The sequence below is a fragment of the Ciconia boyciana genome, chromosome 4 (assembly GCF_034638445.1).
Source record: "Ciconia boyciana chromosome 4, ASM3463844v1, whole genome shotgun sequence".
NCBI lineage: Eukaryota > Metazoa > Chordata > Aves > Ciconiiformes > Ciconiidae > Ciconia > Ciconia boyciana.
Genome location: NC_132937.1, coordinates 61,402,652 through 61,418,510, shown reverse-complemented (window position 1 = coordinate 61,418,510; position 15,859 = coordinate 61,402,652). Strand labels below are relative to the sequence as shown.

At 41.2% G+C, this 15,859-nt stretch overlaps 1 protein-coding gene across 3 annotated transcripts in view; it reads right to left on the bottom strand.

Annotated features, from left to right (window-relative positions):
• Positions 1 to 380: 380 nt before the first annotated feature.
• NTRK2 (neurotrophic receptor tyrosine kinase 2) overlaps positions 381 to 15,859 on the bottom strand; it is a 201,126-nt gene continuing 185,647 nt past the window's right edge. For 2 of the 3 annotated variants that reach the window (XM_072859245.1, XM_072859244.1), the window contains 2 exons: positions 1,859 to 2,017; positions 381 to 997 (listed from right to left, as the gene is read on the bottom strand). In XM_072859245.1, the coding sequence (XP_072715346.1) occupies positions 812 to 997; positions 1,859 to 2,017 (345 nt within the window). In that variant the 3' untranslated portion in view covers positions 381 to 811. The remainder of the gene's footprint in view (positions 998 to 1,858; positions 2,018 to 15,859) is intronic. The other variant, XR_012042107.1, reaches the window with a different exon arrangement.

The following is a 15,859-nucleotide window of genomic DNA, read 5'->3' as shown; positions in this document are numbered from 1 at the left end:
TATCATGTTGTAACATAATTGTGTGCAGTGCAGGCAGCATCTTTTTCCCTTTTACTTGTATCTAGCAATGAAAGGTGCTGGCAAAGCACCTCCTTGAACAATCCCTTTAGTCCTCAGAAAGACTCTTCAGGGAAAGTGCTAAACCCCCTCTTGCCTTCCATCAAATCATTTAAGTGTTTTTTTTGTGGCATTGGATGCCATCTGATCCCCTTGTTCCTCCAGATAGTGTATCACACAAGACTATCTTCTTTCCATCTGGCTTTATCTCCGCAAGGAACATGCTTCATGTAGAGAACACCAGTCTTCTTTTTCCACCCACATGCCGAAGCAAAAAAATTGAGGTGAATCCATAGAAACTCGCAGTAGCTGTACAGCAGAAATCACAAAGTTCGAGTCAAATATATTTTTCCCTTTTTTTCATCCACATCAAAGGCATGAATACAACAAGGCATTGTTAGTTGTGGTGGGCAAACTGAAGAGTCTGCTGATATAACAGATCAGGTTTTTAAGGCCTTTGTCTATGCAGAGTTACGATAATGCAGAAGCCAAATTGATTAGAAAGAGAGGAGAGAAGAAAAAAATGATAGAAACTGAAAGAGAGAGAGAGAGAGAGAGAGGAGATACGTCTCAGTAATGTCTAAAAAGTCAATACTGTGTCTACAGATGGAGAAGTGCACATTGCTTGCCCTTTGAAAGCTTCTCTGCAACTTTGTCATTAATACTGTCAAAGTTAAGAACACATTTTAATGGAGTTCAGCGGCAGTTGAACACATTCATTCCCGCAGCCCATACGAAGAAATGCTAGGAGACTTTAGCCTAAAATATCCAAGTAGACTGGAGATGCCTTGGCCAAGTTCTGGAGGAGGGAATGGATTTCTTTGATGTTCAGCCTCATGTGAGGCTCCCGTTGCCAACAGCCCAGCATCAAGTCATACACTTCCTTGGGGCATGTGCGAGGTCGCTGCAGGACTCGGCCCTGAGTGATGCACTCAATCACCTATGAGAAATCACAAGGAAAGGATCAGCACAGCTGTGCCAACTATGTGGGGGTCACCCACGGAAGAGTTAACTGCTAATCGCTACAGCAGCCTCACTGGTGGCAGTCACCCAGCCAACCCTGCCAAGGGCTGCATTTCTAGGTAGACACATGAGCAGCGGGATGCGATCTGGAAAAATCACTGTAATGTAAGTTGTCAAGGAGCAGTAACTTCACTATGTTAAGTTCACCCACGTTGCCCCTTCCACTCATGAGGGAATGATAGCCAGGAAGTAATCCCATACCTCCTCTCTACCCATCTATCAACCTCCCCTCATCTCAGAAGGAAGCTAAGTTTTCACTCTGCTCAACACAGAGCATCAGTGCCTCTCCCTCCATCCTTACACTTACGAGTATCACTGTGGCTAATCTCTGGAAACGGGTTACTTGTGACTGCCTGGAAATCAAGAGACCTCCAGATTACCTCCATTTATTCAAGAATGGTTTTGGACAATCACTTTGCAACAATGACATGTATGATATGCAACTGAAATCACCCAAAGCCCATTCAGGAGATAGCTAAGCTCTTTTTCATTGCCTCACAATCTTTCTCAATACCCAGAGGAGACTCTATCCTATACAAAGGAAAAAGCTAAATTCCAACCGGTATAGTTCTGCTTGGACAACTTCCATCCACCCTGGGGAGAAAAGGGTGAAAAGGAAGAAATTCAATGACAAAGTTCATGACAATACCATAAATACCTGATACCACGGGTTTTGCCTTTACTAAATAAATTTGTTGCTGTCTCTTCTCCGGAGAAGCTACACCAACAGTTAACGTGCCAGCCTTCCCAATGCAGTTTGAGAATGTATTACACACACCTCGTTGTTTGAGAGCTGATACCATGGCTGTTTGCCATAGGTAAAGATTTCCCATAATACAACCCCCAGGCTCCAGACATCACTTTCTGTGGTGAACTTCCTGTACATGATACTCTCCGGAGGCATCCAGCGAATGGGCAGCATGGTGTGACCCCCAACCTGAGAAAAACAAATGAAAGAGGCATAAGTAATTCCTCCAGACCCTCACAAGGAAGAGTATCAGGATGTTACATAAGGAGAATCCATGGTTTCATTTTTCCCATCTGACACTATTCACTTTGAGGAGCTTTTAAGAACTAGGGATTCACAGTCCATGGTCCCAACTCCTCTCCCCCCAACAACAATACCTACCACAATAGGTTTCTCAACAGAATCTCCAAAGACATTGTTTCTGAAGAGCAAACTTATCTTTAACATTTACTTGGCACACTCTACCCAAGGAACAGGAAGCTCTATAAAATTATTAATTAATTTAGCCTATCAACACACTTTAAATTAGGCCAGTTTTACTCTCCATTTTAACACTCAGGAAACTAAAAAAGATTCAGAAAATGAAACCTGCACTGATGATTCTCCTAGAAACCTGGTGATATCAACTGAAATCCATGAAGACACAGTAGTCTGACTGCACAACACAGTAGCATCAGGATCTGTGTGATTTAATATCCTAATTTTGAGTGATTAAAGCAATGCTATTTTCTGTTAATAGTTTCCAAAGTTAATGCATCAAATTATTTTGTTCCACATTAACAACCCAGTCCTACACAGCTTTAAAAAAATTTTCAGTCCTCTGGATATATTCCCTCAATAATAAACAACTTCTAAGACATGGACTCCTATCCCAAGTCAACTCACGTTGAACGGGCTCTTTCACCAAAAGAATGCCTTCCTGAAAGTCTCGTAAAACATTTTTCATTTTCCCCAGAATGCTATACTTCCTTAAAATTAGGTTTCCTAACCTTAAATTTTAAAAAATCTCTTATTTCTAGTTTCTAAACAATTTATTGTTCCTGATATGTCCCATTCTGACTGGATCACATCAATAAAGAAATCCACTCAAGTACTTTTAAAATAGTGTAACTGCTGAGATACTGTGATATAGAAAGATAGATATTCCGGTTACTTTTGTATCAAGACAGCTGCAAGTATTTCCAAGGAAGTTAAGAAAAAAAAAGGAAAGTGTTTTCAAGGACATCTAACTTTTGACTAACACTTATTTTCCTGTCTGAAAACATATTTAGTTATGAAACCACACTGGCACTTTCAAGATTCTGTCAATTCAAAGTATCATTTGTACTTGCGGAATTTTACATTTGTTGTTAAAAATAATGCCCTCCTTGTTCTCATGTTGAAACAGCAAATGGAAGGAAAACCCAATAGAAGTTCAGTCAGGGTTCACATTATTTCTAAATCACGCAGAACATCCATTTCCAGCTATTTGTCAGTAATTCAGCATTAGCGCAGCATACCAAAAACACAGCTACGGCTGTGAGAACTCAACCCTGTTCTGTGCATCACCACAAGTCAATGCTTGCTACTGAGTCCATAAAAACAGAAAGTCATGCTAAAACTTTCATAGACTTGGTCTATTACTAGGCTCTTCCTCTCCTCCCCCTTACATGAGATGTTATGCGAGCAATGGAGGAGTATTTTTTGTTGGGATGCCGAATGAAAGGCAGGGCTCCTGATTTCAGTTCCTGGCTTCTGACTCAATGCAAGTTGCTGTGAACAGGTTTCACAGCCCTTCAAAGGGGACCCAATTCCTGTGGCTTTCCGCCTAACTTAAAAACATACACATGAGCACTCAATTAACAGAGAATGGATACACATTTTTAAGTGCTTTGCTCAATTTGGCCCATTCTTCTCTGTGTTACAGTTTACCCTTCTGGCAGGCAGACTGGCTGTATGGCACTGTGCATCAGTATTTTTAATCATCTTCGACTGAGAAGTCACTCGATGTGGAGAGTTTGAAGCAACACAGGAACATGCTGAGATGCAAACAAAGCTTCAGTTTCCCACCTTATCATAACCTAAACTGACATGGCAACAAAACAGCTCCAAACCACTGCTTTTACCCCCATCTTGAGAGGTATATCATTAAAAAGTCAGAAAAGTTAGTCCCTTAGAAACATGCAGCCACATACACCCAGACAAAGGGCAAGTGCCATTAAAAGATGGTTAGTGATGAGAAGCTTTTGGTCTCATCAAATATTAAAATGGCTGTTAGATCTGCTCATCATATAGCCTCTGCTACTGGTTCTTTTCAGCAATTTCTTTTACTCATTCCTTAAAAATTAATGAAAGCTATAAACAATAAAATACGTCTCTCTATTTTTTCTTATTTGTCACATCCTACATCAAGAGATTTTGAAAAAAGCAATTAAAAACCCCCACCCTCCAAATCTTCTTTTCCCTTGGTCCCTTGCTACAGAACTACAGTGTATTTGTGGTAGGACTCTATGCTGAGTTTCCAATATCATTCAGTAAAATGAATGACACACCTCTAAAGTGATGATGATAAACTGCCACCAAATGATGGCTCTGCGATGAACTGATCCGTAATATCACAGACCTAGCTGTCTCTCTCCGCTGTCATAGCAAGACTGACTCATCAGTATTGACACCAAGAATTCAATTTACAGATAAGCAAGAGCCACAGGACTCTTTGCTGTTCTTCCCACATTGTCTTGCCTGGGCCTGTGTCCATTTCTGTCCTTGAAGGCAGAAGACTTCACTGGGCAGAGTACTTGTCCAGGACTGAGAAGTCCTGAGGTTTCTCCATCTCTATCATTGCCAATATCAATCATTTTAGGCAAAGTTACTTCCAACGTCTCAGCATCTTTATGAAGATAGTATTTAATGCCTTACAAAGTATCAATAAAAGTATTATAAGGGGTGCTCTTCTTGATAGATGGCATTGCAATGACAACAGCATATCTGTGCAACACTGAGCATCACCTGTGGCAGGCTGAGCATCTAGCTGTGGTCCAAAGAGCATCTTCAGTTTCAACTCAGATTTCAGTTCAGCCACATCAAAAGCACAGGTCAGGGCCTGGACAAAGGCACTTCTTCTAAATGCACATTTCCTTCTCTATTAATGATCAGTGGTTACTGAGTCAACACTCACTCAGCACAGAAGAGCATTAAGGGCTGTGTTAGGTATATGCTTAAAATGAAGCACATGCTTCAGAACTTTCTTGAACTGAAGCCCAGAACTTAACACCACTGTTCACAGGATGCCTGAAACAAATTGCCAGACAGTTCTGAGCTTCTTCCCATCCTTATTGGGCTGTTAAGTCCAAGCACTCACAGTTGTGCCATAATAGCAGTGAAGGGAGGTGGAGTGCCTTTTTGCTGTTGTTGCCAAACTCTCATCAAGGCTAAGGGGTGTTTTCCAAGAAGGACCAATGAAGGAAAACATGACTACACTGACCAAACTTTAAAGGTGCTGAGTGCTTCAAAGGGATGCCTTCTGCCTATGCTTTAATAAGAAACGCAAGTATTACACAGCTCTCAGAAATGATCAGCACTCTGCAGGATAAAGTACCTGCTATGCTATGCACACTGTAATTGCAGTGCTGCTTGATACACATAATTTTAAAATGGTTGTGTGCTAAGCAGACTGAAGTTGCAGGTAAATAACACCTTTATATTCAGTCTAGCTAAGGTTATAACAGGTTTAAAAGCAGTACAGTTTTAACTTAATATGCTATCACTTTAAAATCCATACTGTAGCTGTAAAAATGCTGCAAAAATGACCGTTTTATGGATACAAATTAGGGTATATTTTCTTGATGCTTACCTGAAAGCAGCTGCATTACGATGGTTCATTTTTATTTAGAATTGCACTTCTACAGATCCTTTCTGGGACTTAAGTACTTGCGTCCAAATGTCAGTTTATGAAAGCAAGCACTCCCTAGCCCAGCCGTAGCCTTGTATTATGGTCACTAGTTGCTTTTACTAGCAATATTGGGCTAGAATCTAAACCAGAAAGCCTGGTGAATTTGCTTCTGCAATGTGCAAACTATCCACAGGGAGGAGACTGCTATGCCAGATCAGTGAACTACGATGTTCTCCAAAGAAGCACTTCCAAGGGGAAACTGCCACACTGTTCCACGTATGAAATGTTGCACTTTCAACAACGCAATGTCATTCCACTTGTCACCACTTTCAGCAGTCATCTTTTAAATGAATTTAGTACTTTGAAAGGTGCCAGATAAGCCAACCTTGAACATTATTTTCATCTATTTGCAAACATCAAGCTTCAAGGATTGCTGTAGAAGCACCATGTCCTAGCCTTGAAGCAGGGCATCCAATTCTAGAGTTTGCTAAAGTTTGTTCACTTTCTGGCTTCATATGTTCCATATCCTGCTTCACAGGCACTAGGAAATGGTGACGCTTGTCTAATGCAGAAATTTCAGTTTTAAGAAGGAAACCAGGCCTGTTGTACAAAATCCTGTGGAAGTTGATTTTTGTTGCCCAAGAGTTTGCACCCATCCATCCATCCATCCATCCATCCCTCCATCCATCCCATGTAAACCCAGCTTTCTTGCACATGAATATTACTGCTACAGAGAAGAGCCCTCAGCTGACTGTCATCAAGCTAAAGGCAGGCAATCACTGCAATTTCCCTATGCCAATTAAAGATGCATCTGTGGATACCCTGCCCTGGACACTGTTTCAACTTCTACTGCCCAAGTGCCATGGGAACCCAAAGCCCTGTTGCCCCACGTTTGTGAGCAAATGGGTATGCTCTCTTACAAAGAACAAGCAGAAGAAGTGCTCCTGCTGGGAACAGGAGGCTGTGGGTGGAGCCGGGGGAAGCCAACCTACAGAGATATGGAAGAACCACCCTGTACGTGGGGCTGCACAGGTAAGATGCAAGCCACTGGCTGGGAAAAGCACAAGAAATAATGTTTCTAAGATGACCACTCAATCAATTCACACCAGGTTTATGCCTTACTCATTTGTACCATGAAGAGAGAGGGCTGAATGGATTGGCCATTCTTTTGCAATGCATGCCAGCTGCAACCGGTCTTACTGTAGCAGCACTGGGAGCTGTGGTGCTGAGGGTTCAACAGAGGGCTTTGGGGCTCCATGCTGTAGGGTGCTGTAGGGGCTGACCAAGGGACAGGACAGGGACTAGCCAGAACAGGGAGTAATCTCTCTTCCTGATAAATGCTGGTGGCCATATTTGGAGAGGCTCCAGCACTCCTGGAAAGGACGTCAAATCCAACCCCCAGCTTCTGCAAGCATTGTATTACATAACCCTTTCCCCATTTTTTTTTTTCAATTTCTGGCTTTAAGTAGTTGATTACTCTGAATTCATGCAGTAAAAAGCACAGCAACCAGTTGCAGAGCCTTGGAAAACAGACTTCCTCATTTACGTTCAGCGTTCCCAGGTTCCCACGATTCCCACAGAGTGACATTGCAGTAATGTGTCACAGCGCTTTGTATATTCTCTAAAGACTAGTGATGCTTTTTCTGCCAACAGGATAAAAGTAATCTTTTTACTTTGTGAGCCCAATGAACCTGAATGACTAACTCACGGGTTTCAGCCCTCATCCTGCCCAATGCCCTGCCTGGCTTGACTGCTGCATGTCTCCAGAGCCCTGCTGATTTCAGACCTTTTGCAATTTAGGGTGGTAGTCTTGAAAGCAGCAACACAGTTCAGCATATGCTTAAATTAACTATCATGTGACAAGTATATACTCAGTCTCTTTAACGCAACTGGATCTTAGTTTGCCAAACTGGAACCAAGCTATACCTTTTGATTAATTTGTTCACCCCCTCCTAAAAAAGCATCCTGTATACTTGTGGGATTACAGCATTTCAGGGTAGTGTTCCCTATTTATGTTTTGGTCTTCTGACTTGTTGCCCCATCGCAGGATGATATAACTGCAAAGAAATGTTTTCTGCAAAAATTATCATGTCTTATTGCTAAAATGGAAAACCTCTCCTCTCTTGGTGAACATCTGCTCTTTCTCCCTCATAAAATGCTGGCAAATGTTTCTCTCAGCACAAGAAAAAAAAAAATCAATAATCGTTATTTTCATTTCTTCATGCCCTGGCCTTGCAGACAAAGCCAGTGTCTCCTCTTAAAATATCATCAGTCCTGCCATGTCCACTTACAGAAAAGCAATATATTATTTTCACAGTCATAACAAGCCATACCACTCCAGCACATGGGGTTACTGAATTATAAAATAAGGCAGATTATTAGCCAATAGCTAAAGATGTGTCCTTTCATTTTCACTTTTAACCCTGCTTTAGTTCATCTCTATTCAAAAGGGGCTTATGTCTAAAGTTCTTAATTAATTTTACCAGTGGTCTTGTCAGCAAACTGAAACAGTATCTAGAACATTTATTACACTGTAAATTCTCTCTTCAGTTGTGCAACATCATTCAATATTGTGCGTCAACTTTGTGTCGCTGGAGATAAAAATCTTGGTAGTCTCTGTGAAACCATGAGTGGTATGGAGAAGATGAAGAAAGACCAATTACTCAGAGTTTCATATAATGCAAGAAGCAGAAGGCAACAAATGAAATTGTAAATGGCAGATTCATAACAAATAAAAAGAGGCACCCTGTCACATAATGTACAGTTGCTTGGGGAACTCATTGCCACAAGATACTGCCAACCCCCAAGGCTTACCTGCAATCAAGAAGTGATTAAACACACTCATGGAGGATAAAATCTGACAAGGGCTGTCAAACACAAAGGTACCATTCTCTGGCCCAGGAAACACCTGAGCTGCACAGTGCTGGAGACTAAGAGAGTACATGAGGGAAATATTAATACCTGCTTAAGCTGTTTTCATACTATTCCACAGGCACCGGTTACTCAGTAACAGGATCCTGGACTAGGGAGGCCTTTGGAGAAGCTATTCCTATGTTCCTACGTAGATGGGCCACATATTGCAATATGCAGTTCTTGCCAAACTTCTCAGCAATGCTTATGGAGGGCTAGAAACCATTCTGCCAAAAGGGTGGAATGAAGGAGAGATACCACATGGAATTAAAATATGTGAATGACCTAATGTATCTTACAATTTGGCATCTTCCAAAGACCTTTTCAAATGATGAGTTGAAAGCATACAGAAACTGTATCTATTGTTGTGGTTTACACAACACAATATCATATTGGGTCAGCCAAATATACAGGATAATTAATAAACTGTAGTAGTTACTGCATTACAGAGCACTTACTCTTCCAAGAAAGGAAGATGAAGTGCCCTGGAGGTAAGATCAGACAAGTGCTGTGAAGAAGGTGACATGATTCACATTTCTGATTAAAAGAAATGTCCCCTATCAGAGGGACAGAAGGAAAGTTAACTGAGTAGAAATCTGCAGCACTGAAAATTAACAGATTACAGGTCTTCCGTGTCCCAGGATGAAGTGTGTATGAATGAAAAAAAGTCTATAGTTTTAAAATATCATTTCTTTTACTTTAAAATGAGAAGAATTTCTAGTGTTAATAAATTATATAAGTGAAAAGAAAGGGAGGTATACTGTGGTAAATTGAAAGGAAAGACAACTTGAACAGTGTATTTCAATGAATTCAGTGGACATCTAGATTTGTTTCTGCAGATGGGAATTCAGGACCTTGGTGAAAAAGCAGGGAGATGGGATTACTATAAGCCAGAGAAGACTTGGCATGTTGAACCGGATGGCATCTCCTTTCTAAAACACCTTGTATTCTCCTAATTTGCCATATGAAGTTATGGCATAGCATACAGTTACTGATCACTCCAGTGGCACGACTTACAACTCAGAATACTGAGCTCGTGTGAAGTCCTGTGTTTTGCTTTACAAAAAGTCGTCACTATATCACTTGTACCCTACCACCATTTGCACACTTGAGCGTCTGCTGGTCGTACCAGTGGATGAAGAGAGGTATCAGGTACCAGCAGACATGCAGCTGGAACAACTCATGTTAAAATCCTCACAGGCTCTGGGATGATCATCTAATGTGTCCAAGTCAACCGCAAAACAATTTTGCAATGCAATATTAATGAACTACAGCTACTGCCTTTCTGATTTTCAAAGCAAAGAGTTTACAAAATATCAAATTCCACTTTTATATTAATCCCAAGTAGTCTGGGCTACCAAGGCCAAGGAGGTTTTAAAAATAACCTTTAATATGCATTGGAAAACTGGCCTCTACAAGTCTGTACCACAGTTGAAATCCTAACTTCTGTTAGCTTTTTTAAATAGGGGATTTGAGGTGTAATGTGATGAGATGCTAGCTGAACTGCACAGTCAATATCAACAAGTAGCAGTTACTCGAGGGCAGACTCTGAAAGCCAAGTATCATACCACATAAGCCAGTTTGTGTTCACTATGAAATCTCTACTCCTGATGTCAAGTCTGAAAGCTCTTTCTCAACTACTAGAGATCACAACCTTTTCCCATATTTATTTTACTGAAAACCACATTTTTTTCAAATTTACTGTAGGTTAACATAGCATGTCTGGCTCTATCGGTCATGTCAAATTACATCACAGGAGAAGAGGGGAGCAACAGAGCTTGGTTTGTAGCTTTACTTCTCCCTTGTGAGTCACAAAAGTGTTTCTATAATGTACACCGCATGGGAGCACCACAATTTTTAGCTGAAATGTCTCAGATGTTCCAGTTCTCTGAATTTTTTTAGATAGCATCTCCCCCTTTCCCTGGGTGGTTAATTTATCATATGGCTTACAAGTACCAAGATTAATGAACTGCCACACATATGTGGAGGCAACAAAATGAGTACGGTCTTTAGTTTCACTAATCCTAAGAACATGGGCAAACGTACTCAGTTCCCACATCTCTCCCATAAGTGAAAGAGGTTGTTTTGAACCATCAGTGCAAAAGGGAAATAAGTCAACCATTTTATGTCAGCTATTTTGGCTTGTTCACAGACTACCTGTATGACACTGGGCAAGTCATGTCAGATCAAATATGTCGACTACTGACTGCCTGAAGAGAGTTCAGAGATGTACTCTCTCCAGCCAGAAGCATCAAGAAGGCAGAGCAAGGATTCATGAATTCAAAGGAAGACCTATAATCTTAGTATTTCAGAGAATTAGCAATTGCTCTTTTCTGTGAATACTTATGTCTACTTGCCTAAAGAGCAAGGGAGAAGCATGATCACAACCACAATCCTGATCTGTCTTCAGAGCTCACACTGGGAATGTCTACACTGATAGTGTCAACAGTCTAATCTAAGTTTATGCAGATAGACAGCCACATTGGCAGGGACCTGAGAGAGGCTAAATTATACTGGTCCTCAGCCAGATGCTAATAAACAAGGCAATGGTGAGGTCCTTGTGCTCATTTTCCTTCTCCTCTGCAGTCTTGATGATGTTTTCTGCTTCTCGCTTTTTCTGGGCCATAATTTGTTTACATAAACTGGAAAACACAGAAAAGTTTCACTAAAATAGAACAGAAAAAATTCTCTGTTGTTTTCCTTCCATGAATTCTAGTTTTTGTCTCCTCACTTGTACCATGACATCATTCTGTGAGTTGAAACAGGCATTTGCTCTGAAATGAGGCATCCATCAAACAACATGCAATATGATCATTAAAAATACCAGTAACTGGTATTACTGAAAAAAAAAAAAAAAAAAAAAAAAAAAATTACTCATTCCTATGGAGCTTGCAAAATTCTAAACTGTTCTTATCAAATTCATATGTTGAATTATTCCTCAAGCCATGCTTAAAATAGTGTTCTTGGACACAAGAGCCAAACTATAGCCCAAGCAGTGATGAAATAATTGTATAGCTCTTGGCTGAATTTCTACACTGGTGTAAAGGGAGAATTTGCACCAGCAGAGGGCTTGGAACCACGAATTTGGTTTTCGGTTTTGTATTTGGTTTTGGTTTTTTTTTTTTCCTTAATTCTTTTCAGTGCCTGTCTCTACCCTCAGCACTGTCATTTCCCATTTGGGAAACATTATACTGCTTTGTGTATACAATGGCTCTTGGAATTCACATGACTGTGTTTGTTTAACACCAACACTGAGCTGTAAATTCTGCCTATGATGCTGAAGCATCTTTCCTTCTGCCTCTGAAATGAGGCCAGATAATCTCCTGACATGCAAGCATTCACAGAAGGTGTCAGTCTGGTAAGAAATGCCCCCTAAAATTTCCCTGGGTGGATCCGTTCCCTGATGGCATGTCATCAGGGCAGAGGTTTGGCTTTCTGACATAAAGCCTGTTGAACTTGCTCATTACTAGGCCGTCCTGGGGAACACAGGAAGATCTTTGAAAGGATTTAGGACTCTGCACCAGCATTGCTGCATTGCAGGTAAGGGTGCTCTGAAGATTTAACACATATGGATTTCCACACCACATCACGGACTGTGCAACACACTCCTCACATCCATCACCAAATGCTAGTGGTGTGTGGACAAAGGAGAAGAGGTGGGTGGGAAAGAAACCCACAACTACACCTACTCTCCCTGCTTTTCCCTCACACATTTTGCAGTGCCCCAAGGGAGCATTTCAGAAAACCTTCTACCTCCTCCTAGGATGAAGCGACTCCTTACTGTAACCATGCAGCACTGAGGTGGTTCCTTCCTCATGCATGCTCACCTTCCTCCCTGTATGAATAAGAATCCTATTAAACATTGAGTCCTCTGCTTGCTGAGGACTTGCTGTAATACTATAATTAATTCAAAATCAACGTATAAATGTAATTTTAGTTTCACTGCTCAAATAAAAGTAGGATCTGCATAAAACTGAGAGCTCAAAGGTTAGATGCCCCATTTTTTTTAAAAAAGGCTGCAATTTTACACCGAAGCAGTTAGGACAGTCATTTAATTTTTTGAGATCTCTGTTGTTAAAAGTGCAGGTCAACTGTACGATCTTCAATATAAATCTTACATGCAGCATTCCCAGACTCCAGAGTTGCCTAGATTCAAGGAGGTCCTGGAGACATTCAAAATAAGCCAAGTGGGAAATGAATGTCTCATACTGTTAAGACAACATTTTCAATTTGTTTGGGGTTTTCTGAGATTGCCTACAGCCCCAGTGTTTTGGACAGTTCAGGAATACTTTGGGCTAGGACTCCCAGATCAATCTCTGTGAAAATCTGGTACTAAAACAAGTCATATTTAAATTAGGCCGGCACTAGTTTTTTGACCTATGCTTGTATAATGCCTAGGTCAATTAAGTCCTGATCTACACGAAGCTCCTACACACCCTTGCAGTACATGTCATACACAATAACAACACTTTTTCTAGCCACTTGTAAAAAATTACAAATGGGCTCACCATAGCGGCTGCACTTTAACTTTGTTATATGATAGGGGGTTAATATAGCCCTAATACTGTTCATGAGTCTTTGTACTTCAGAATATTTTTCATCTCCTTCAGATGAAAACTTTTGAAATATTGTTCCATAAAGCCTGCATTTCCTTTTAAAGTCATGCTACTTTATAATACTCTTTGGACATGTTTAGGATGATCCACACAGAGTATTATCAAATGCACTCAGTGAAGTTCTCATTAAAATGTTATGTGCTTCAGGCCTTAGTGTGTATTTTTCTTTGTTTTCTTGCCAGGCAAATCTAATTCTTTCTGTGTATTAGGCTGTTATCTTCACCTAACCCTGTATCCTGGCCTCTGTGGTTACTCCCATTGAAGATGTCCCTGTATCTTGTATCCATCAGGATATTTTCATTTTATGGTTCACCATGGCCTACAGTAAGGGCGTGGTGCTGGGGTTCCCATTAGCCTTCACCCCATACTTAGGCTGGAGCTCTATTTTATTTTCCTTTCCTCTCTCCCAGATAGGAGTTCCCCTTCAAGATACTTCAGTCATTGAGCTAGCTAAGAGATTTTTGTTAACAAAAAGCAGGTGCACCACTAAGTTCTCTCCTGAAAGGATCTTCCTCCTGCCATAATGGTTTTGAGTTTGGAAACCCACTGCATTGTGCAAGACCCGTTCTGTATGAATGCTCCGGCCTTCCAGGACATCCAAAATGAGTGTTATACAAGCCTCATGTTCATTTTATCAGTTGGCTTATCACTCACTAGCTAACTGATATAGGAGGGTGCCTTGCTAGCATGGCAATTCCATGTGAATACTGACATCTTAAATTAATGTCCTCCAAGTTGCTGAACTGTGTATTTGATCTGTTTTAATTTGCCTTTCAATTCTTCTGAACACTTTTCATAGTTACCCTTGTATGAGTGATTGGGTGCTCTGTTGCTGAGAACAATGAACTAGGTAGTGAAGGAACAGGATTAATTCAAGATCATGAAGACACATGACAAAATGTATGCCACTTAACTTTGACATGTTACTTACATCTAGTTACATAGGATAATATTTATAGCATGGTAGTAAATGCACTGCAGTGTATTTGGTAAGGTTACTTAAGTCTTAATGAGATCTTACTGTTATGGTCAGTATGACACCTTTGCTGGAAAGTGAGAGGTGGCTCCAATTTCCTGTGAGAATTTTTGAGCTGCAGAAACAGTCAAGTGGGAGTTAGCCATTTGAAACGCAAAAATAATGCTACGTGTACTTTCTTTGCCTGTTTTGAAGAGATAACAATGAGTATCATATCTGAGCCAATATGGACCATGCTTCTATCAGAAAGGAATTAAATCTGACAATTCCTGAACAAAATTCAATCTGACTTCTTACTCTTTAAGGTCAGACAGCTTCCCAGCATCCATTTCCTCCTGTGACACGCCTGACACAACAACAGCAGAAGGAAGTTATCGTCTCCAAGACTGTCTTGGCTCTAGGGAAAGCAGGGGAGAACTTTCCCTGTTAAACAAACCTAATATGGGTTACTCCCCCTGATGGGCACTTACTCAAATAAGGGCCTCTTTATGCTCAGCAGGAGCACTTTAATGAAGAAGCATCTACTAAACGAAGCAACAACTCAACAGCCTATCCCTGGGGAATGGGGAAAGGAATCAAGATGAATACCAACAGAAGAGAAAAGAGGATGTGGGGATGGGAGGAGCTGGGAAAAAAGCAAAATGGTCACAGTCATAGGCCAGGGCATGCAGGAATGGACGACCAGTCAGCCTTCTATCTATTGCAAAGCATCTCCAATAAGCAAGCACACAAGCAGTGATCAGTGAGCACTCTGTCCCACATAACCCTCTCACTTACTGCACTCAGTCCCCTTATGGATGGGCTGAAGCCTGGGAAGACTCCTTCAGCCCTAATCTTGCAAGTGCCTTTCAGTTATTTCAGTAGATACCCAGCAACATTAACAGCCTCCTGCATAAGGTGACCTATGGTCAAAACACTGCCAAGTTACCAAAAGCCTCAACCCTTTCCTGCTTCAGCGAAAGGAATGCAATATTCAGAATGAACACTGCTGAAAAGAACACAATATTCAGAATAAGAATAATAAATATCATTTCACTTCTCCAGCATGTAGGACACAAAAACTGCAGTGTCCTTGCTCATTTGTTTTTCTTCCACGAGAGAGGGGTAGGGAATAAAAGAGAGTAAGGCAGAAGCAGTACCTTCTCTAAGAGAACACAGAGACAGCTTTTCACTGCCCTGCAGGACCCCACAGGCCCCTACTGGGAGGAGACAAGGCAACTTCCACTGGCTCCTGGGGGATTTCACAGGTTGTGAGCGGCTGTCACAGCCCTGATGATATTATGCTTTTCAGCTGTCACCACCAGAAGCAGGGCTTTCCCCTCAGTCAGGGAGCACAGCCTCTTGGGGTGAGCCTCTGGACTCTCCCTAGGTGAAACTCAGGCAGAGGTCTGGGGAAGGAACCACAGCATGCAGACTGACCCCAAATTTCTAGGGGTCTTGGGATTACATCTGCCACCCCAGGGAGTTGTTCCCTCCAAAACAATTAATGCATTTGCATTCTGTCTTGCAGCAGAAGTACAGCTTTTGGTTATTCTGCATTTGCACCAGGAATTTCTTCTGCAACGTCTAACACAGAGCCAACGATCCTTTATCATTACTATCTGTGTCCTTGTTCTCCAAGAAGCCTAAGCTGAAATACACAACTGGCAAGTTCAGCA